General features: G+C 32.0%; 1 protein-coding gene across 1 annotated transcript in view; it reads right to left on the bottom strand.

Moving 5' to 3' along the window:
- Positions 1-4,233: 4,233 nt before the first annotated feature.
- Positions 4,234-23,962, bottom strand: part of LOC131849301 (SCY1-like protein 2) — a 99,855-nt gene continuing 80,126 nt past the window's right edge. The window contains exons 5-16 of the mRNA XM_059199341.1: positions 23,483-23,578; positions 19,709-19,854; positions 16,855-16,985; positions 13,630-13,753; positions 12,454-12,599; positions 8,438-8,603; positions 7,826-8,075; positions 7,428-7,564; positions 7,100-7,352; positions 6,525-6,784; positions 6,252-6,320; positions 4,234-4,524 (exon numbers count right to left, since the gene is read on the bottom strand). Of these exons, the coding sequence (XP_059055324.1) occupies positions 4,234-4,524; positions 6,252-6,320; positions 6,525-6,784; positions 7,100-7,352; positions 7,428-7,564; positions 7,826-8,075; positions 8,438-8,603; positions 12,454-12,599; positions 13,630-13,753; positions 16,855-16,985; positions 19,709-19,854; positions 23,483-23,578 (2,069 nt within the window). The remainder of the gene's footprint in view (positions 4,525-6,251; positions 6,321-6,524; positions 6,785-7,099; positions 7,353-7,427; positions 7,565-7,825; positions 8,076-8,437; positions 8,604-12,453; positions 12,600-13,629; positions 13,754-16,854; positions 16,986-19,708; positions 19,855-23,482; positions 23,579-23,962) is intronic.

Raw genomic sequence — 23,962 nt, 5'->3', positions numbered from 1 at the left:
CGTATACTGGTGAAGATAATTAAAATTTCCAGGTTTACAACATATTCGAGTTAGTGAGTTACAGCTCATTTCAGAGAAAGTAAGTTATTCATTTTTCGTACGCCTTTTTTGTTTTATTCACTGTCATCATTATAATTTCGTTCGTTCATTCTCCAATATTGACCTAGGCTTCGCCATTAACTACCATATTCAATATACACATATTTGAGTGTGCCAAAGTGTTAAATTGATATATTATACACTGTTTTAAATTTTGATTCCTTTTTACGCCAATGATGGAAATAATTTATTTTTATTTATTTTATACTATAGTGAAGATAGTTATATCCAATTATAATAGAAAACAAAGAAAATGTAAATATATTCTTGATTTAAGTAATAAGCTTGAATAACCTATATATTTAAAAAATAAATCTAATGTGTTGTTGTTGCAGTTGGAAATAAATGAGCATATTCTGCTAATTTATTTGCAACTACATAGAAATAAAAGGAACAGATTAGATATATTTCTATCTGCGTCAAATTTAAATGAGTATGATGCAAATTGGGGCATAACATAAAGTACCTAGCAAAGGACTCGTGGTTAACCGGTTTCTTTTAACCAATGGCAGAAATACCTGTCGAAGTCGTTAACTACTGTTGCCGCATGAAGACGAAGTTTCATTAGACGTTAAAGTATCAACCTACTTACTCAGGTGTAACCGAGTCACTTTAAGAATAAAAATTAATGTATCAGAGACATGTCGTTTCTAAATTTTACTGACAAACATATAAACTTTATCTGTTTTTCAGTAAAATTTAGGAACGACATTTGTTTTGTTTGGACTATTTATGCAAATGTTGACAGTTAAGTTTAAAATTTAAAGAATAAAAAAATAAAAACAAACTTTCAATAAATAAGTACATATACTCGAAAGTATTGTCTCTAATTAATAATTATGTGAATTGGAATTAATCAAACATATTCGACTTATATGTATCACCTAAATTAAATTTTATAATGTTTGGCACCCTTCTCAATTCGGATTTATGTGCCTAATGATACACATTCAAATCCTATCACATTTTTATTTAATTTTATTATTAAACAAAATCGCGAATCGTTATTACGCGATCAATGTTTTATATAGTTTTAATTATGTTCTTATATACGCTATATCTTATACCGTTCATTACCCTCTAATCCGTCACCGACAACATACCCACACCTATTTATAGATATATATAAAATTTTACTAACTTTTTGACGTAAAAGTTACATATGATATTTATAATAAAATATAGGATAGATAAATAAATAATATTATGCCTGTCGTATTAAATCTCCATGAGTTGATGATTCCCTCAAGATTAAAATTAATTAATTGATTAATAGGTATAACTTTATAAGAAATAGAAATAGGTAATATATTTGAATGCAATAATATGAACACAGTGCGAACAGAAGCGTCATTGTAACCATACATGAGAAGGAAGAGTGCATTGGATGTGTGAACACTGTGAACCAATATAGACACAATCAATGATGCAACATGTAGTCAAATATCATTCACTACTTTGAAGTGCCTGATTTAGACAACAGACTAGAACGTATTTTTTTACAATAATCAGAATACAAAAATTAATTCACAAACATAAGATGAGAGTTAGCTTGCAAATTTCAAAGTAAACCGATAGTTACAAGATGCACAATATTATGGCAGGTGGTCAGTATTATCAACTCGCCATATTAGGTGTCAAAGGAGACAGCATGCAATGCATTTCTGAATTTTCTAAATTAAATAATCTTCCTGTTTCGTTCTTCTTGAATTCGACAATTCCTAGGAATAATGTTAGGCCGATGCTTAACACTTACAAGTTTTACTCTAATTGGGTGATTATAGTGAGAATTAGACATAGTTAAACGTTAATTCCTTTAAGTGATAAGAAGCTCATGGATCAGTTCAGATCAGCGTGCGTCGGCGAGGCGCGGACGGGCGGCGAGCGGCGAGCTGCGGTGGTGCGGCCGCGCCGCTTGTGGCAAGCCGCTCTCGAATACGCTACGCGGCTCTAACGTTAATCAAATCTCTTATTAACGCCCGGAAAACAGCTGGTACTGCAAGCAACCATAATAAAAGTGATTAAAATCAAAGCGCGTGCGAGGCCGGAGGTCGCGGCCGAGTCGCTGCCGCCGCGGCGCCGTGCGGCCCCCGCCCGCCCGCTCCACTACGCTACCAAGCTCTACGTCTACGTGCTGGCGTCAAGTCCAACTAACGTTTCAATGTTAATCGCCTAAATACTGAACAAACCATTTAATCAAATACTACACAATCCAAGTATGTTTAAGTGAAGCCAAAGCAAACTAAATAACTAAGCTTAGAGAGCTTCCGATTTAGATCTGATTATTAGTTATGTACGAGTTATATGACTGCACACGAGTAAAGTTAAGGATTGTGTTCATACGTGGTATTAATGGCCGCATTTATTTTATTTCTGAACTGAAAAGAACGTAACGTAATAAACAAAATAATAATCCAATATGTAATAAACTTTAGAAAGATATTTTGTCTGGCTCTACTAGTTAAATCAATTAGATTTTATCCTTTTAATTTTGATAAGAGTACGTCCAATAAGTATAATGGTTAATAATGCCAAGTAATATGTATACAACTTTGTTTAACGACATAACAAAACACCTGAGATAGTTTCTATTTGATGGCAGATTATTACATTGGTATTAAGAACAGTTCGCTTTGAAGAAACAATAATTTAAATTCACTAATAGTACTATTTCTCTTTTTTGAAAATTTACGATCTATACGCACGGAAACAAGCGTAAGCAGAGCATGCGTTCATGATTTTCTATGATAGTGTGCTCCTGACGGGCTTATAAATTTGTTGCATAATTTTGACAAGGAATCGCGGATATGGTCTATTGCGACGACCATCAACCATGCAAATGCGCAGTAAAGAAATCTCGTGCTGTCTTTGTAATTCACGATGAGCCTCCAAGCGTTAATCGTTCCAAAAATCAAAAAACTATATCTACATTCTTGTATATCAGATTAAATTGTTAAAATATATAATATTATATTTTATATAAGTAATCTTGAAGGAACCTTCGTAGTAGATATACATATCTGAGATTATTAAACTATAGATATATAATAAAATTAAGATACGAAACATAATAACGTCTATTTCAACTGAGGATAATATACATACGTCATTTTACTTGCTGTTATTAGAATTCAACGTAACGTAAGTAAGATATGATATGAGTAGATTACCCATACTTATGAATACAGACTCAGAATTTGATTTATATGACGTTTAGAATTCAGTAAGTGGTTGAACAAATGCCTAAATGCCGTGTACCTACCACTTACCAATTGCCTACCTCCATCATTTATTATTAATTCAAAAAATAATACGAATGTGTAATAAATACAGAAATAATTAAATTAATAAATAGATACATTTGGCACGAACTTTTTAATATTTATAGCCAATATTTTTTTAATTGCCTACAAGATGTAGACATCGTAACTTTCATTAATAACAGAAGGAGTTAAACTCTAAAATAGTATCTAATAAATATAACAATACCATATCACAGCACCATTTTACAACATCTTTCTGTATTCTATCAGTTTGGTAACATTCTTCTTTATATTAAAATTTATTTCCTTAATTTACACACAATTGGACACTTTACTCATAATATTTTTAACGAGCGACGAAGAAGTGATATGTCCACAATTTACCAATTAAAGCTTACAGTTCTTCATTCCAAACATTTGCTGGCATACTTTTAAAGCAAATATAAATGATTAATTCGTAAGCGACACCAGTCTTGTACTTAACAGAAAATGAATCTTCACAAAGAGAAAAAAAAACAATAGTTTTTTTTATCTAAAAAACTAATTGCAAAGTAAATCTAAATAAATTTAATATTAAGTACAACATCAATAAGATAAACTACATGGAGGGATCGGACGGGGATCGCCAATAAAGGCAAATCAAATTATCATTGTAAGTTAAAGTGAGAATCAGCGAAGTGTCGACGTTTGTTGTTGCCAAGTGACCAAGGTGTGGCGTGACATTGGTGCGGCACCGTAGCGATGTGGCGGCGGTAGTAAGCGGCTCGCTATTTCCGCGACACTGAAGTGATATTGTTATAGAGCAAGAAATGGACTAGAGCGCTCCTTTCGACGACAGTGTGAAGGCGCTCTTATGCAGCTACGAGAGCGTTCAGCGTGTAAGAGTTATGTTCAGTGAGGGGCACTTCCTGACTGCAGCGTTATTCATCGCATTGTAGGTGGCAGCGCTTGCACCTTGGAACGGCCAGTGAGGAGCGTGTACCTGCACATTTCCAGCAGAGCCGATAGGTAGGTGTCTTACCATGCCGCTGCTTAGCTGTTGCAGCAGACCTGAGCCCTGAGAGTTGCTGAGGCAAGTAGATGGGCGGCGTGAACGAATCGACTGCATGGATGATGTCAGCAGGAATGGCACACTCGACGAAGTGTTGGGCATGGAACCTCCCTGTATGTGATATAACAATTATTTACCATTTCGTTATTGTTAATTAAAAGCCGTAGTAATCGGAATCGTAAACAAGTACGACTGATCACAATTCAAATAGTAGCTAATAGGTATTTAAAATGAAATATTGGCGAAATTGTTTATATCAATTTTTCAATTATAGACATTATTAATGTTGAAATAGTGACGTTCTATTTTTATCAATTGTTTAATTCGTAATTAAGAAATAATTTATTCTATTGTTTCATGTATTTTATATGTGCATATACCTAACGTAGAATATAAAATAAAAATGTTAAATATTACTTGTTGAAGAATCCGTAATGTATCGGACGCAGTTAGTATTCTTAAGTACTGCATGCCTTAATATTTATTGTACTTATATAGGATGTAGTTAGTTATTGCGTTCAAAAGCGTGTTGGGTTCATGAAATTTCTTGTGAATTAGAAATACTCAACTACACTACTCGATATAAAATAGAGTAATCACGGACATGTTGCCAAGTTATAAGACTCTTTATAACAACCTGTTCTAAAATCTAAAAGTCTAAAACGTTTAATTTATTTAGTGTAAAGCAACATCTTAGTGCAGCAACTAAACGTAACTAAAGTTTCACTATTGCAGAAAGAGATAGATGTGACTCAAGTCTGCGTTGTCCGCGACATGTAAGAGAGGAACCATACTCACGATCATGCTCCGTGCAAGCTGCGTAGAAGAACAAATAGCAACAGTGAATGAGACAGCGTTATACGTTCGGCAAAGAGCCCCAACATGAATGAAGAAATGATCTTACTTGCGTTTATTTCACATCCAACATTTAACATTAACCTAATCAACGTCTGTAATCAATAACACCTACCGTGCGTTTTTTTAAAAGAAAATCTAATAATAAATCATAAACCTGTCAGTAGCATAGAAACAAGAGGTCGGCATGTCATATAGAACTCTTTTATTCTATCACCAATGAAATAAGCGTGATAATAGGTTAATTACATATAAGATATAATTCTTATATTCGATTTATTCTAAAAGTCTGCAGTTAGTACGTTATTTCTATGCAACTTGCTGCCTTTGTTTATTTCTATGGTCAATAGTGTACTTCTCATATTAAAATTTTCTAAAAGATAATTTGGAATAAAATTATTTTACAAATATTTTTCCTTATTGTAGTTTTACCAATCTCTCAGCCAATTATGTTTTCCAAGACAGAGCAGACAACAGAGAACCGCATGGGTTCACCGCAGGTGCACTCGTTCCTTGGACACAACAATAGCATCAACCAGAGAGCAGCGCGAATGCGCTATTCCCTTAGTTTAGCTTTTTAAGACACATTTGACGCTGTAAGCGTTCATGTTCATGCAACGCGAACAAGACAATATCGTTATGAAACATGCACCACTTCATTTCTCTTGAAGGTTGTTTTTGCCTGTTGGTAATCTCGCAGGAATGGAAGTAATAGCGTTGATAAATGTAATGCAATGAAAGGTCTAATGATCGGATAGAGACAGTTCGTAACGTGATAGACGCCATCCAGGTTCGTGCAGATGTAACGTGTATGGTGATGATGTGACAATGAGATACTATCTCTCCCAGTCGGTGTGGGAAGAAGACGCGAACGCGCAGAAGAGACAGATCACATCAATGTTAAGCCGTTCCAAGTCGACACTTAATAGAGGGTTTGGGGATATCACGCAGCCAGGCAGGCATACGCGGTGAACATCACTTACGACGCATTGTGACGTTGAAGGCACGGACAGGCTCGAGCCTGACCCGCCTCGTCCCCTGTACTGGTAGGCCTGCCAAAACAACCACCATCACTTCACCTTTATCACGTTTTCAACCATCCGCACTCCACCGTCAGTGAGACACCACTATCTACTGTTTACTCCAATTATTACCGTATTCAATCTACTTTAGGTTTGGATTTTTATTATTTGGAACTACAGGTATGTGTGTATTAGTAAATGTGTAGTAATGATAAATTATTCGAATTTACTTACAGTGGGTGGCGACAAATTCACTGCAGAACCACGGCGTTCCTGGGGGCCAATGCTGGAGTGGCGACGCGCTGGCAATCCAGTACTACCTCCTGGTGTTCCTCCAGGAGATGAGGCGCACGAAGGTGCGATGCGAATCTTAGGTGTCATTAAGGTATTATCCGAAAGACGGCGATTCGGAAAGGCATTTGCCACTCGTAAGAAGTTACTGTCATTATTTGTAGAGTTACTCGAACCGAAGAACCATTGGCCAATTCCAGTACCTGATAAAGGCACACGTAGTATTTGAAATTAGCAAATGTCTGCGACTTAATTACACCGCGGTGATAGATAAAAGATATTGAAAACAGTCTTATAAGTTTGTTTTTGATATCTTTTATTCATGAAACAATAATAGAAATGATGTTGCTAGTAAGTCAGTAATATATAAATAAAAAGAGATTTTGGAATTTAAAAAATGTCAATATCAAATAACTCACTTTATAAAAAAATATAACATAGAATTATTTTGTCTTTTACTCATGTACAACGTACCCTCAACACTTAAAAAAGTATTGATATCCACAGTCGTAACTTACTCCTGAATCCTCCAACGCTGCCAGTAGCACTTGGCGCAGTGACAGAATTCTTACGAGCCATATCTTCAGCACTAGAAGTCTTGCGCTGCTCCACACGCAGGTTCGGTATATTGAATGGAGGAGCTTGCATGTTGTCGGTACTCATCTGATGTCGCAGACGACGATGTCTTTCGGGGCTAGGTAGAGTATAGCCATCTAATTTCAACCTGTATCTTTGATGTTTGTCGATGCTATCCAGCATATCGTAAAGGATCTATAAAAAATATAAGTATATAATAAGTTGGAATACACTATGTGATATTACAAATAATATGAATTAAGTATCAACCTCCATGAGATTCGTGAATTGATCGACGTTCAGTGAAGTATTCACGGTCTGCGGGGCCAGCGATGGTATCATCTTTGTCGCCATAACGCATGTGTTGAGATTAAACTTTCTTTCTACCAACATCGCTTTGTATAGTACTGTAACAAATAGTACATTCGACGAATGTTTCAATAAATTAACATGGAGCAGATCAAAAAATAAAATATACTAAAAATAAAAGAATTCGCCACAACAGAAGAGTAGCACCAGCAAGTTCGCTGTGCAAGAACCTAAAAAGAAGAAAAATATGAATGAAATTAGTAGTATTGTATATATTTGTAATCGCTGTAAGGCATATTTACAATATAAAATATAAATATTTAAGATAAAATGGTTTTAAATAATTAATATGTACTTACTGACAACCCTGTTGACGATATCCGGGTCAGTCAGTCTCATGCTGAGGAGCGTCGGTATCACATTGTCCACAATATGACCTTTCTCAAGACGAAGAAGAATCTTCTCAAAGAATCCAAGTATCAGGCTTATTACTTTGACATCGTTCGGATTCTTCTCAAGGACATCTTTAATTTTCACCAACACAACATTCTGCAGAGAGTTGTCGTCTATGTAATCAGAAACGTTCTGAAGAGCGATCAAAGAAGATGTCTGCAAAGATTGATTCTGTTTTAGTTATGTATTTAATATACTTATGTAATATTTAATTATAACATTTGAATTGTATATATTTATTAAAGTAGATACGTTATAACTTAGAATAATTTACTATTTTACATTTCAAGATTTATACGAGTAAAGAAAGAAAGAGTACACAAAGGTTTTTCTGTCAGCGCAGATGTTTTGATTATTAGGTTGAAGTTTGCATCTCACCGTTGAATCAAAATAAACACAAATAGTGCACGTACTGTATCTTTATGGTAGAAATAAGTAAACATTACATACCAACTACGTTATTCAAAATGGTGACATTTGGAATTTAATATTAAAGATATATATAACAAAGTATTAACCTGTATTTGGTTTGCGCTGTTTTCAAGTGAAGAGTACAGAAATGGCAGAACTTCATTCGTGAGTTCCTCCTTCAGACACTTCCTCAGGATTACATGCAGATTCTCTAAAATGATCACCGATGCCTGGACGCTTCTAGGAGAATTCAGTAGGTTTCTAAAACAAATTCTGTTTTAAGTCATTAAACAATCTAGTCAACATTTCATTTGGGTATAATATATATGTATAATAATTTGCCTTATTTTACACATTATTTAATGTGTAAAATAAGGCAAAATTATAATAATTTAACTAAACTTACAATTACGTAAATAGTGTTATAATGTTACATAAAATGATGGCATCAATAGTAAATCACAGAACTCCGTAATTTACTATTGATGCGATGAGTTCGTATGAATTCTAGGTAAACTTCGTGAAGTTATTTTTATGGGCAGGCTTGCTTTGTAAGATTTATTTGGGTCTGAGAGTGATAATAAGGTAGTGGAATCAAAGCACACAGTTACATGTATACCGTATTATTAGTCTTGCGGAATGGCAATATATGAATACAACGGATATCAGGTAGGCCCCCCCATCCCCTTATATCCCCTTGTTTGCCATTCCAATTTAAAAAAAAAACTTTAGTTAATTTAAACATAAAAAAATTAAATAAATGTTTATTCATGTAATTTTAGTAAGTTTTTATAATTGAACCCATACCAAAATTACAGATCTGATTATTTGAAACACTATGAACGACAAACAAAAATTATTTATTAAATAAATGTTTGTACCAATCGTATTCATTTCTTACTAGAAATTGTCCGAATATTTGGTCGAAATTTTAGGTTTCTTTTTTTGAAGCAATTAAATAATATGTTACATAAATGAATTTCTTATAAGCATAATGGGTAAGTAGGAATCTCACTTACCAAAATCAGTTAGCAAAGGGTTATTAAGAGAGTTGCACAAATACATAATTCACTATTTGTATTTAGAAATGTTATTCGAGTGAAAGTGTTCATGTATATGAAATAAATAAAATAATAATAAATATATTCAGAAAATATACATTTACTTACACAAATGTGACACACAGAAACAAGATACTTAAAATATACTCGTAAATTCGTAACACAATACAATGCAAAAACGAAATCAAGAATATAATAGCATCATAAGAGTTAATTTAAAAATAAAACAAAAACATACTATCTATAAGACAAAGGAAAATTTGTAAGTGTCTAGGTTTGTGCTCAGCATAGTGCTGCAACGTTTACGATGGCGCTACAGCACTATTTTTCAGCACAAAAAAGTATACAGGCGATGCTCACCATCTACCATTAGGTGGATGACAGTTAAGGGGGTCTTCCTATGTGATGGGTTGAAAAAATTGTTTTTTTTTTTTTTCATAAATTGCTCCCTTAACATGTCTAGAATACGGTAGTAAAGCGATTTTAGAAAATTCGAAGTCGTTTTAAAGATACAGCAGGTAAAAGAAAGAGCGGTTCGGAGCGGTGAGTTGGCAGTTAGAGACCGGGCCTATTGTGTACCGTCGGCTTTATACCTGGCCTCCCTTTTATTAATATATTTGTTTATACAAGTTTAGACACGTTTCTACAGACTTAAACAGAAAAGGAGCAGGTAAACTTACTGATAAAGTTATCCAAGAAATTACAAAATTCTACGGATTAGCAATTCGACGCCATCCAGATTCGCTTGAAGATATGAGAAAGGAAGTTTGGGCAACGTACTATCACAAATGTTCTTCTGATGAAAACCCTCAGCATCAATTTTGTCCAGAAGGCGAAGACAGTTGGTGTAAATGGCGTAAGGCTGAAGCTAATAATGAACTGGACCAATTTCATCACGATAAACCACCTCTAATTCCGCAAGTCCAAGAAGCTATCAAACCGGTTTTCGAAGATTTATCGAAAGACGAATTATTAATTCGTTGTTTAGGAGCAGAGACACAAAACAATAACGAATCTTTGAATTCTTTGATTTGGACTTTCGCTCCTAAACATCTTCATTCTGGTCCCAAAGTTGTTGAAATTGCTAGCTACTTAGCAGTTATTATCTTTAATGAAGGTTTTCAAGGTATTTTAAAAGTTATGTCGATTATGGGATGCCCTGTTGGTCGTGAAGCCCAAGCGTATGTTGAGAAACGGGATGAAAAGCGAATCTTACGCTCTGAGCGGCGCGTAAGTGATGTCGTTAAACAAGCCAGGATTGACTCAAGAGCTGAACAATCTGCTTTAAAAGAGTTTCACGAGGAAGAGGAAGGAATACTCTATGGACCAGGCATCGCCGATTGAGAGTAAGTTGATATTTTAATAGTTTTTAACGGACTTGAAACTTTAAACGCGTTTTTCTCAAAACTGTGTTTTTCAAACTTTCCTCCATTGTATCTCAGAAAAGGCTGGACCGAATTACTTGAAATTTACAGGGCACACTCAATATATGTAAACGCATGGAATGAACTATTATCAATCGAAAATTTTCAAAACTTCGATTTTTTTATAGCAAAAAACAAAAAAAAAAACGCCTAATTTGCAACTTTTATTTCAAATGTCTATCAAAAATCCAATTTTTTTTATATTCATTTGATTATAGGTCATTCCGTGCTTTTAAGCCTACAAATTAAAACGCCGTTTTTTTTTTTTTTTCAGATAAGCCGATCAGCCGGAATCGTGGAGGAAGTGGGAGCTCTTTTTTTTCGAGGCGGGGGTGTTCAGAGCGCTGTAACTCTAGTTTGACTGAATATTTTTAGCTGAAATTTTATATTTATACTGTCCAAATATGTGTTAATAAATGATAAAAAACTTGAAGCTCTAAATATTTACTGGTCGTAGAAAAAAAATCCTAAAATATCCCTAAAAAACAGGCCGTCACATAGGAAGACCCCCTTAATATGCTATTCCAGCTATACACATAAATACAATAACAGTATAGTTACTATAGTCCTTCAAAAATATTACCAAAGTAGACTAGAGACGACTTTGTACCGGATAAAGTCGTCTGCGTTAGTTACTCTGTCTCATACATTGCAGCTGTCAAGTTGTTTATAAGCTATGTTTGGGTTTTTGAGATATGGCAGAATGAAATATGAAACTGGGGAAACAAGACACCTTAGTGGTTCGGAATAGCAACGAATGAGGCACAGGCGTCAGATGAAGATATGATGTTCGAGGAGGGTACTATTAATGTACATACGCCTAGACTCTGGAAAATAATTACGATCATATCACATTGTAATTATATACTAGCAACATATATATTACATTATTCTTGGTCAATCAATTTAACAAACATTTTTTATCGATTTATTTCGTCTAATTTTGAATAATACAAAAATGGATTTCATTGAACTCAATATTGAAATTATACTCCAGAGCCGATCTGCTGTATTTATTTTTGTATTTTGTAATTATGTTATTACTAGCTTTTGCTCGCGGCTTCGCTCGCGTTAATTTATCGCTTTACCTACCTACGTCATAGTAGCTTTATACATGCAAAATCTCAGCCCGATCGGTTTAAAATTGACAAAGTTTCATACAAACTTTCATCCTTTATTTTATCCCCCTTGTGGGTAAAATTAATCAAAATCCTTTCTACGTCATAAATCTACCTGCATGCCAAATTTCAGCCCGATCCGTCCAGTGGTTTGGGCTAATAATTAACCTAATATATTAACCGCATTCTTGCAAAATTCCTTGTGGAATTTATTCTATTACTACTATTTATGAATATTTGAATCTAACTTGGCAAAAGTGAACCAACCGCCGTCTCTCGGTTTAATTTGATTTTTATTTGGTGGTCATATCATAGGAGAGTCATGAGAATAAAAATTACAATTTTTTTGTGTCGGTCAGAATGGAATTGGATTATTGTGTTTAAGCTGTGACAGTCAATTTTAGGGTAAGACGTTGAGTTTTAACGTTATTAATATTTAATATACACTGCAAATGGTAAGGAATCTTTATGAAGATGTAAAATAAGTAATTTTATAAAGTTAAACTTATTAGATACTTACTTCAGCGTCGGCATAACATAGAGTGAGAATTCTTCCTGTGTGGCTTCGTTGATAAGCCACAGAATGGGTTGTAGAACCGCAGAAAGCACTTCAGCGGTGCGCACCTCGAGCTGCAGGGCTGGCCAGACGTGTTGCCAGCGCAATTTCTGCAATATTACCATTAATTAAAATATGTACATGTGTGCTACAATACGCACATTATACCTAAAAGCGGGGCTTAATCTTATATACAATCGATCTTTTCAATAAATAGTAGTAAAAGTATTTCTTTGTCTAATAATACGTCACATTTACAGTAATTTTCACTACTTTCTATATACTTAGGTAACGAAAGTACAGTCAATGTGACCTATTATATTAAAATATTAAGTACTCGGCTTATATTTCGCTGATGCAATGGGAATAACTTAGAAATATACTCTATTTAAAAAACCTGTTTCATGTTTTAAAACGTGTTTGAATATTTTTGGTTGCTCGGAAATAAGCCGTATCCAGCAATAGCTGAACGGTACTTCAGAAGTGGCAAATAATAATTGCAGGAGATCCTGAAATAAAAGTAACATAGGTAGGTAGATTAATAATTGTTGTATGCGAATGTATAAATAATCAATAATAACCTTCCTAATATCAAAATTGCTGTATTTACCTGTTAATTTATAATTCATGTCTGGAGTGGAACATGAATTGAATGATGCTTAATAATCTTATTGTAATTATTATTATTGCACTATACAGCTAGATCTATTGTCCCTATTTTTAACATATAGGTAATATTTATTTTTTTATTCACGGCACTCAAAATTAATTAGTGATAAATAATGGATCAAAAACGAATCATGATTTATTACTTATACTGAACTTTAATACTTCAAATTTTAAAGAAATTTTTACTGTAAGTCTTTCTGTCTATATGCAAGTCCTCTACTATTGAATCTCGGTCAAATGGAATCGATTTCTATGAATAGTATTTCAGTACTTAATGGTTATTGTTATCACTCTCAACTGTATTGTTTATATAGTATTTTTATGTGTTTTCCTCTATCGATTTTGATGATCCAAGTTTTAATGGAAAATTTTAGTATCGTCTTTACTAATTTTCAATATTTTTCTATATGCTGATTATATTCAGAAGTAGTAGTAGTAGTACATATATATATATATATATATATTTCATACCTTCGGTATATATGGCAGAGCCTCCAGCAGATTGCCCAGGTAGAAGTTGCTCTTAGAATTAGGGTCCTTCATGGTGATTACATCCAGGAACTGCATGGCAAGTATAGCAGTCTCGCTCTGACATCTGTTCATAGAAATAATTTACGAATAATTAGATCATAATATAATTCAAGTAGTACTACAATTTATAAATTGTAATACCATTATGGTAACAACACAAAGTTCCACAAAAGCGACGATCAGTGCATAAACCAACAACTCAAATGGACTTCGGCGTTTTTCAGTTAATATACTAGGGAATTATACTTTATTCACTACAACTTTATCTCGGAAAATGAAACAGTTATGACGCAGCGAGAATCCAATTATTCAGAATTGTGACACGGTCAGAAGTAAGTTTGACAAGTTAATTTATACCTATTAAACTGTCTCACATAACTTATAACAATGTTATAAATTTGTACTAGTATTTTAACTATAGTCATGAAATGTCAAATTATAAGAATATAAAATAGAACTATTGCTAAAAGTTTTGTACCTTAAAACTGCTAACGTTGATAAGGAAATTAGGTAATAATCCCATTTGAAATCTTGTGGGTGTAATAAAATTACTTCATAACTACACTAGCATCCCGTCCTGACTTCGCCCCTTTACAAGGCAATGATATAATATAATTCCTCTAAATTATATTTAGCATATCATCTAAATAATATAATGCACTTTAAATGGTAAGAGAATTTTTCATACGGGTAAGTGCAGTTATGTATTTATGCACACAAACTCACGAATGCATTCTCTTCTCAAGCTTAATAACATTAATTGTTTTAGCGAAAGCTATACTTCCTTATGCATAAGCGAAGCTGGCAAATAACATACCAAGTATTAACTGGAACTGCAGTAGTAGTTTGTTAATCAATTCCTAATTTTTCTTCGTGTCCTACTATATCATAGTAATAGTACTTAAAGTGCAATTTTCTGAAAACTATTTTTCTTGAATATCAAGAAAACAAGCAAACCTACTTTTTAAAAAGAAAATAAAAGAATGGTGGAAATGATTTTAAATCTGCACCAAAAAGCAGAATAATGATAATTTAGCTAACTAAGAAAACTATATATGATAATAATAATTAAAAACCATAATTAAACTATACCATGCCCCCTTCACGATTAAATAAATTAAAGTACCATAAATTTAAATTCCCATGAGAGTATTGAAATATAACGTTTTTTGGAGATATAAATGGCCTTCAGTTACGTTTCAATTTCATGTTCATAAGGACTATATACCTGAGTATGTCGTTTTAATTTTACTTGACACTTTCACACGTTTCCTAGATAAAGGCTCTTGATAGCCGAATGAACAAATAAACAGACGGACAACAAATTAATCCTATAAGGGTTCTGGTTTTTTCGTTTTTAGGATACCAACCTTAAAAACGAGTACATAGTTATTTGTGTACCGTGAAGTACTCATGCAGTTCAGTAATCCACTGATGTGAATAGCTTAAATATGTAATTCTAATTTTGATTGTATGGTATATACATATGTTTTTATATGTTATATTTTATTCTTTATTAACACATTATAAATTATACCTGCTGATAAATACGAATACAATTTTTGAGTTTCGTATTTGTTTAAAAGTTCCATTATATGCGAGAACTGTAAATCTGCGTATTAGTCTTTATACATAGATAACAACGGCGATGACGGTTATGACAAGTATTTAATATAGGTATCGTCAATAATTATATAATTAATTCAATATATCTGAATCTAAACTTTTCTAATTATGTTGCGGTTCTGACTTCTATGCATTTCTGGCATAGGCATTTACAATGTTAATTGCGTAAGCTGCTTATTTCAAAATTATTTACAGCAGTAATAGTATAAGCTTCTTACAATTCATAACATAAACAAGTCAGCCAAAACATAAGCATATATATACAGCATACACAGTTGCCATAGAATAAACATAATCAATTGTAGACTGTTACTTCGGGAACTGCTACAGGTACTAGTCACGGCGGATCTACAATAGATGTAGGTATTAATTGTTATATATAATAATTTACCAAAGGTATATTATTAATAATCATCATGCTTAATAATGTAAGTAGGGGAAACTCGCTTAAAACGTACTTGGTTATAAATTGTATTCTATAATATTTTTTTTATAAATGTTATAAGAAACCAATAGTATGCCATCAAAACTTTTAAGTTTTATTCTGTCCATAATTATTCGAAAAGTAAGGAATTTATAGGTACTGTATTGATACTATATAAGTATGTTGATTTAGATATGTTGCAAGTATAGGGTTATATCAATATACCTAGATTAAATTACTGACGTTAATTGCCAACTACTGTACTGTACTGGAACAAATGCTACAGTAATAATAGAATATAATATAATATGATTATCATGGCACAAGAAAAATATAACTAATACTGTATTGTATAATAATAGTAATACAGAAAGTGACCTTGATAGCTGCAGATAGACGGATTAAAAATTAAATAAATTAGACCCAAAAGTATGGGCTTTTTAAAGAAAAACCTATACCAAGATAAACCTATCTGTAAAAAAGAAAAGTACAAGTGTAAGAAGCAAATGAAAATAAAACCTAAGTTTATAAATTCTATGATGAGAACGGCAAAGTAATAAAGATCCAGTACTCTAAGTTTGTAAAACTAGGTCTCACAGATCTTGATTTCCAAACTTTGTACTGGAAAAATACAAAACTCTTTCTGCAACGTTTTTACTTGAAGAGATAATATTTATAGACGTACTATATACTAACATCTAAAATTGAAGAAACAATTACTTTGTTAATTACCTATGATTAACGAGGTAATTGTTATTATGTTAAAAATAAAAATAAGAAAAATAGCATAGTTCTATTTGTGTCATAGTATGTCCATTGCAAACGAACATCACCAACTTTTCTACCCTTTTTAAATCTTCATATTCTCTTCTCAGTATTTTATTCCGTTATAGTTTATCATTTCTAAATTTGAATGAAAAATGCTGTTGAGTATTCTTTTGAATAAATGTTACATGTTATTTTTATTACGCTTCAAATTATATGTTTCCTTTAGGGAGTACGAATAAGGTAAGTTTCCCCTAAAAGATCACGTTGATTCTTTAACTTGCTCACTTTCAATTTTTAATGCAAGCGAGAAACGATTACACAATAAAGGCAGGCAGATTTAATCTTACTTGAAGTACTTTATCAGAGGCAACAGTTGAGTAGTCGGACGAGGATGTGGGTCCCTGGACAGCAGACGCTGGACAGCTTCCTGCAGCCCAGCGGGGATGCGTGGCAGCACAGCATTGAGTTGATGGTCCAACTATATATGGCCGCAAAGAATCATCAGTAAATTATTTGTTATAAGGACACTATAAAAATTACCATACTTCCAATAAAATGTTAAATACTGATTTCTGGTAAATTCATGTTCTGAATACGTCATGCACAACTAACCATTGTGGTATTTTATTATAACTCGTACAGAATCTTTTAATCATAAGTTAGACTAAATATTTTTAATACTAAGTGCCATTTAATATAAATGTAATCTTTAATTTTACTAAGATATAATGCTACATTTTATTTAGAGTATCAGGGTGTAACAGATATTATAGAAAAGGTATTTTTATTGGCCACATGATTTGAAATTCAAAAGTATAATATTATAATTATGACAAGCAACAATAATTATTTATAATTAGTATAAATATATAATTTTGGTTACATCAATGTTTTAAAGTTATTAGTGTATTGAAATTTGTACTAGGGACTTTTATATACAACAGACAGTACATGGTTATCATGTATCATGGTTGTAAATAATTTTTATGTGGTTAAATAAGCGGTAACTTTCTATTATGTAGACTACATATACCTAATTATATAGTACAATGAATCCGGTAGTCAAAATGTTTGACTATTATAGCATTAATTAACTTAAACATGGTACATACATACATATTATTTGTAATATGAACGGGAGGTAATATATCATTATGAAACTGTCAAAAGCATAATATTGTTTATTAATTAACAAATAGTAATTATTCTATTATTTTGTACATCGTGTATGTGTAATTGAAACTCTTAATTATGTTTATGAGGTCGAAATACTTGATTCCATTTACGATTTTGGGCTATAATATTAAATAGTAATAATTATTCAGTGCTGTAGAGTTCAAAATTATACATATTCTACATTTGGTTTTTCTTTAGACTTTAGGTGTTGCTAACTTGCTTATCTTTTAAGGCAGTAAGAGTTTATAAAAGAAGAATGTTTTATATGTCCTTAATTGTATTATATTCATATTTTGGAAAGTGTGTGAAATGCTTCAGAATGGAATATATTTATTTATTAATTGCTATTATAATAATTAAATGATAAAAAAATGATATTCCTAAAAGTCTATTATAACAGACGTAAGATTCCTAAATCTGAATATGCTAATGGTTTCTTTTAGATATAATAATGCTACAGTCAATTTGCATATTGATTGATACTACTAAATATATATTTAGAACCTTTATTTTAAAGCAGTTTAAATACTTGGGATTTCCATTCAATATACTGTAAGCTATATTAGTGATAAGTGCATATAGGTCATAGGTAGTTGTTACACATAAATGGAACTGCACTTTTATGATTGAAAAAAGATATCAAATATAATAAGCGCACGCTGAAATATGTAAATAGTAATCATACTAAAAGCTTGTACAGTGTCGACTCCGATTACCTTCATTAAACATCATAAAGTACAGATAGATTCGTAGATATAGTACGAGGCATATAAAGTATGGACTAATTATACTATTGGATATAGTTGGTCATTGTTGATAATTCGACGAACTCGGTGGTCTAGCGGTTTAGCACACAGCTTTAATTCCGATGGTCGCGGGTTCGATTCCACACGGCACAAACATTTGTATTCATGAGTATGAATGTTTGTATCGGTCTGGATATTTATATGTATAATATGTATGTATTTACGAAAAAAAATCTATGTATTTATATCAATTATCTAGTATCCATAACACAAGCATTAGCTAGCTTAACTTGGGTCTAGATGGCGCTGTGTGAATTGTCCTGAGATTATTATAAATATTATAAAACAAAGAGGATTTAAAATAAAAACCAGTCAAGCATGAGTCGGTCTCGTACACTGAGGGTTCCGAACAATTTATGTTAGTATATTGTTTATAAGTTAATTTATTTACCTTTAAGTATGATAATACAATAGTGAACTCATTTGAGTTAACAGCAAGTATGATATATGTATAATATATTGTCAAAAAATGTGTGTTAACTATAGGAATCATAAAAAGAAAATTACGCACAATCTCCAATAATATAATAACGATATATGTGTGTTAGATTAAAGATATACATAGATGGTAGACATAAATGAGATTGTTTATATAGCTTATGTATTATTAGACAATGCAGGGTTTTTGATGAAAATTATATTCTTATAAAATAGTAAAAACCATTTTAATTCACATTATGAATGAACAGAGAGTATTTAAAACTATTTCAAATTACTCATATGTTGTCTTTCTGAAATCGTGTAATAGACGGATTGAATGACAAAGTTATACCATAAATACTTCGTTTTAACTTTTTATTCGGACCCCTAAGAATATTTCAATTGATTCTGTAATACAGTGCTTCTTATTCGTGTACTAAAATTGATAACGCGTGGAATAATTTTCATCAAATAAATGTTTAAAATTTTTAATATACAATATCTATGAGTACTTGGGTACTAGATAGATAGGTTTGTAAAATAGAACTTTTAATTTAAATTGTTTTATTAAGAAAATAAGGACAAGTATTAAAAGAAATGGATAAATTATACAATTACAAACAAAGAGTTCTTATGAAATATTGTATTTAATGTGACCTCATAATTTTGTTTGATATTTCAAAGTGATTCTTTACTAAGTTCACTAACAAGCTGCAATTTATAGAAACAACTAATTAGCAGAGAGACTGAATGCTAACTTAGTACTAAGGAAACTTGGTAATAAATTCTTCCAACTTACGTATTCAATTTGTTTCATGTACAGCATGGGATTGTTGTTTGCTTGTACTAGTTGCTTCCCGTTGTTGTATATAGCGCAGATCACCAGTCCAAGTGAGAACATGTCGGACAGAATGTTGCATTGTCCGTTTGTTTGGATTTCAGGAGCTGCAACCAAATTCGATTAATAGGGCTATTTGTAACATGTGCTAGAAAAAATGGAACAAAGACGACTTATTTAAATATTATATTGCACCAAAAGTAAGATATTATACTGTTTAATACGTATGTATGTAATAATGCCCTACTGGTTAATATTGCCCATGGCTTGTTATAATATATATATATACATATATATATAAATATATCACATATCTGATGAGTAAGGTTTAAGATATCTGGTTCCGTTTTAATCTAATCTTATACATGACATAATATAGGTTAAAACTTAAAGATTCAAAGAGACATGGAGTCAGAATAATGAAGTAAATCCATGTAATCGCAGATGTACAGAGCTGTCTATGACTATATATGCCTACGCATACCACCCGTTTTAGTCTCTTATATTAATGAGACGTACAAATCCTTGCCATTTTTATGAGACCGAAGCATCAAAGCCTCATGATGGGATCTTAAAACTTTATTCTCAGCGCCGCCGAAGAAACTTCAAAACTCAATATCGTTCAGAGCTCAATCTTATAGTCTTTATACATGGATTCATTTCATGGATTTTGCTGTATATCTAATACCCAACTGTACGTCAGAACTTGTCTGAGTCTCTCGGATAGCAGCTGCTTTCTAAATGGTCCATAGAGATATGGAATTGAAAATAGATGGGCTATCTATTTTCAATTCCATCCATTATTTAATAATTGACAATAATTTGTTGTTTTGTGATGTTTTTAAGTAAGTAAGTAAGGTAGTAAAAATAAACAAAATATTTATCGATACCCTTACTTTGTCCTTTAAAAAAAATATGATGATGCATATTTCTAATTCTGTATCTGCTACTAAAATTGCGGTATAGACGTAAATACGACAGCTCATTTATTGGAAGCTCAAAATCTGTACGCATACCTATGAATGCACATGATTTGTGCAGTTAGTGCCATCATTGGGGCCAAGCATATTTGATTACCTGTGCATTTATGGATGGAACTAATTGATTTATGCCTTGATTGTAAAGACTTGTAGAGAATAGTCTGCTCTAACTACAACCGATTTAGTTTGTCACTAATAGTATACTTAAATTCAGAAGTCTAGAAATTATACCATTATTTAATTACATTCATATCAATCAATTTATATATGTTTTCTAAAACTAAAATGACAAATTCAGTTAAATTTATTAATAAAAATATATTAACAAATATAACTGTATCTATTAAAAAACAATGTTTAATGAATATATGTATATATAGGATTTTTTAAAATATAAACTCAGAAAATAATTTTAAACATTGTCTTATAGATATAACACGCATTGTTTTATTGCTTTCTGTAGAATTTACGTTTATTTTGTTACGATCGCACAAAGTTCACATGGCGCCACTTCATTTGATTTATATAGAGATACGAAATGGTCTAGTGCTTCAGTAGAAAGTTCAGATGGCGGCGAACCGCCTAGCGGTAAGGACACTATTTCGCTCGGCTGGAACAAAAATTTTACGTCAACTTTTAAAATTGTTCAATAACAATATTAAACACTCATTTTAACAATTTATGTTTAAAATATAGACACGAAATAGTAATTTATGCATAGGACAGTTGTAGCCTAGGTGATAACCTAATGAGACACAGAACACAGTTAAAAAAATAATTAATGGTAGAGTCAAGAAATGAAATAAAAATATTTACTCATATAGGCCTTTTCGGCCTTTTATGAACGTAATATTCGGCTAATTACTTCAGTTGAAAAGAACTGAAATGAATCTCAACTCTCACGTTTTTTTCTTGTTATTATTTTTAGTTAGTCTCAATCTTCAAATATTATCACATAGCTTTATAATTAAATAATTAAATATGAAAAGTATGAATCAATTCAATCTTTAAATATGACGGATATCCATAGATAGAAGACTGAACTAGTAACGCCTATTTCATATGTAATATTTATACGTGCCTATTGAATGATCGAAATAAAATGGTACTTTTATGTGCATATGAAGTATTCAGCTATGAAAGAATAGTTTCGTCTTTTTATACGAGTAGTAAATACATGGATGATTTCTCGCCTATACGTCAATTACTTAGCTATCTATTTGAGATATATACATAGTATAATATATGTAAATAGACAAAGGTATCCTTTAGGTTTATTGTCGGCAACTATGGGTGCCATTGCTAGCAATGTACAATACCTTATTAAGTCGACATCCTTGCGACTCATCCTGGAAACCATTGTGGTTTTATCTAGATGAATTCACCAACATAGGCTAACTAATCTGACTCTCATGTCATCCCATCCTCCACTGTCTCCGGCCACCTACCTACTTTTAGCTGAAGAGATGCATTTTTTAAAATATAAATACCATTAATAAAGTGTAAACTGTTTGTTGAAGTGTAAACATCACTTAAGTAGATATTATTTTATCCAAGACAACAAGGTCATGTTTATATTTGTATCACTTGATGCAGAAATGCAGTCAATATTTGTTGTGTGTTTCACAAACAAAAGCGGTGAGCGGTAAATTGAGAGGGCAATTTCCCGCTCTACAGGTATATAAATATTGACGAAGTGTTTAATAAATTAAAGCGATACGGCCATTAATTTTATATTGTTTATTATTAATATCGTCTTCTCATTTATCATTATCATTTCCTACCAAAGACTCTCAACTTGTTATTCGTTGATTAGATGAAAGTGTTTCCGAAGTTTTAAGATTAGCCTACCCTTGCTCACATTTATATATTTTTGGTAGTCATGTGAGCAAAAAATAGTAATAAATATATAATTTGAGTCAGTCAGTCAGAAGTTGTAAGTCCTAACTGACTGGATTATCATTACTAAGTCAAAACCACCCAAGCGATATACCTATAAGATTTGCACTCTTGATAAATTCTTTGTCCATAAAAAAATAATAAAGAAGTTCATAGTTTTTATATATGAAAGTAAGTGAATTTTGAACATGAATATTCGTTACTTATAACTCAGACTTAAATATAAAATTTGATGAGATACGTGTTCAACTTTTTTTTGGATAATCTACCCATAGCGGTAATTTCTTAGAGTATAGGTATAGATTTGTATAATATGATTGATATTGTTAAGCTCGAATCTTGTTATTAGTTTTAGGTATAAATCAAATATTATATTTAACGATTTACATTTGTATAAATCATAGTTCACTGAAATATAATAATGATAAAACAAGAAAATAGAAACGTTGTTATGAGAAGTAAGTCACTATTTAAAGAGGGGCTGAATATTTTATATCTGCACTTAGGATTGAATCTGCTGTTTTCTAAATTTATAAATGGATAGACGTCATGGCCCAGTTTGCGACCTCTACTTATAGACCAGAAAGTTTTTGAATTCGTTTTTGTGACATTAAACAGCTTGGTATGTAATTCTTTTTAACCAAATTGATCAAAGAGACGGTGATAAGGTGGCGTCTACACGGTAAATTTTGACTTCAACGTAACAGGGAATTAGCTTAGAGATGTTTCTCGGATTTTTTATACAATATCGCCATTTTTTTACTCGAGAGTTAGTGAGAGATATACATTGACACAAAAATACTTTATTTTGATGATGGTCATATATTGTGTGTAAAAATAATTAATGTTAACTTACCCAAGAAATCCAGGTTGGGCTGAGAGAGTTTAGCCACCTTGATGGACCACGGCGACACGGTCATCATCTCCGTAGGATCAGGTCCAATGACGTTTTCTGTTCAAAATAATGTTGATTACATGATGTTATTCACTTATATAACCAAGTATAATAAGACTAAATGTCCTGAAATTTTATATTATAAGTGTATTTGGTACCCACACTTAAGTTCACGCTAAAATTGCTGTATCTATGTCCCCTTATATGGTATATCCCTTTTTCTTGATCTCTTATTTGAATCATACATTCTGACTACACTAGTTACGTTTTTACTACTACAACTCAAAATCTCAATAATTAAATACTCTTTTTCAAACTAAACATCCTTCTTTATTTTGGTTCTCAGACTTGTGTATAATATGCTTACCCCATCAGTCAAGGAAATGACGAGGTAGAACAATTACAAGCAGACACGTTTGTCCTCTAATTAATTCACTATTG

Source organism: Achroia grisella, unplaced genomic scaffold, assembly GCF_030625045.1.
Source record: "Achroia grisella isolate CSIRO2021 unplaced genomic scaffold, CSIRO_AGI_Agris_v1 utg640, whole genome shotgun sequence".
NCBI classification, from domain to species: Eukaryota; Metazoa; Arthropoda; class Insecta; order Lepidoptera; family Pyralidae; genus Achroia; species Achroia grisella.
This window is presented reverse-complemented; position numbering and strand designations above follow the sequence as displayed.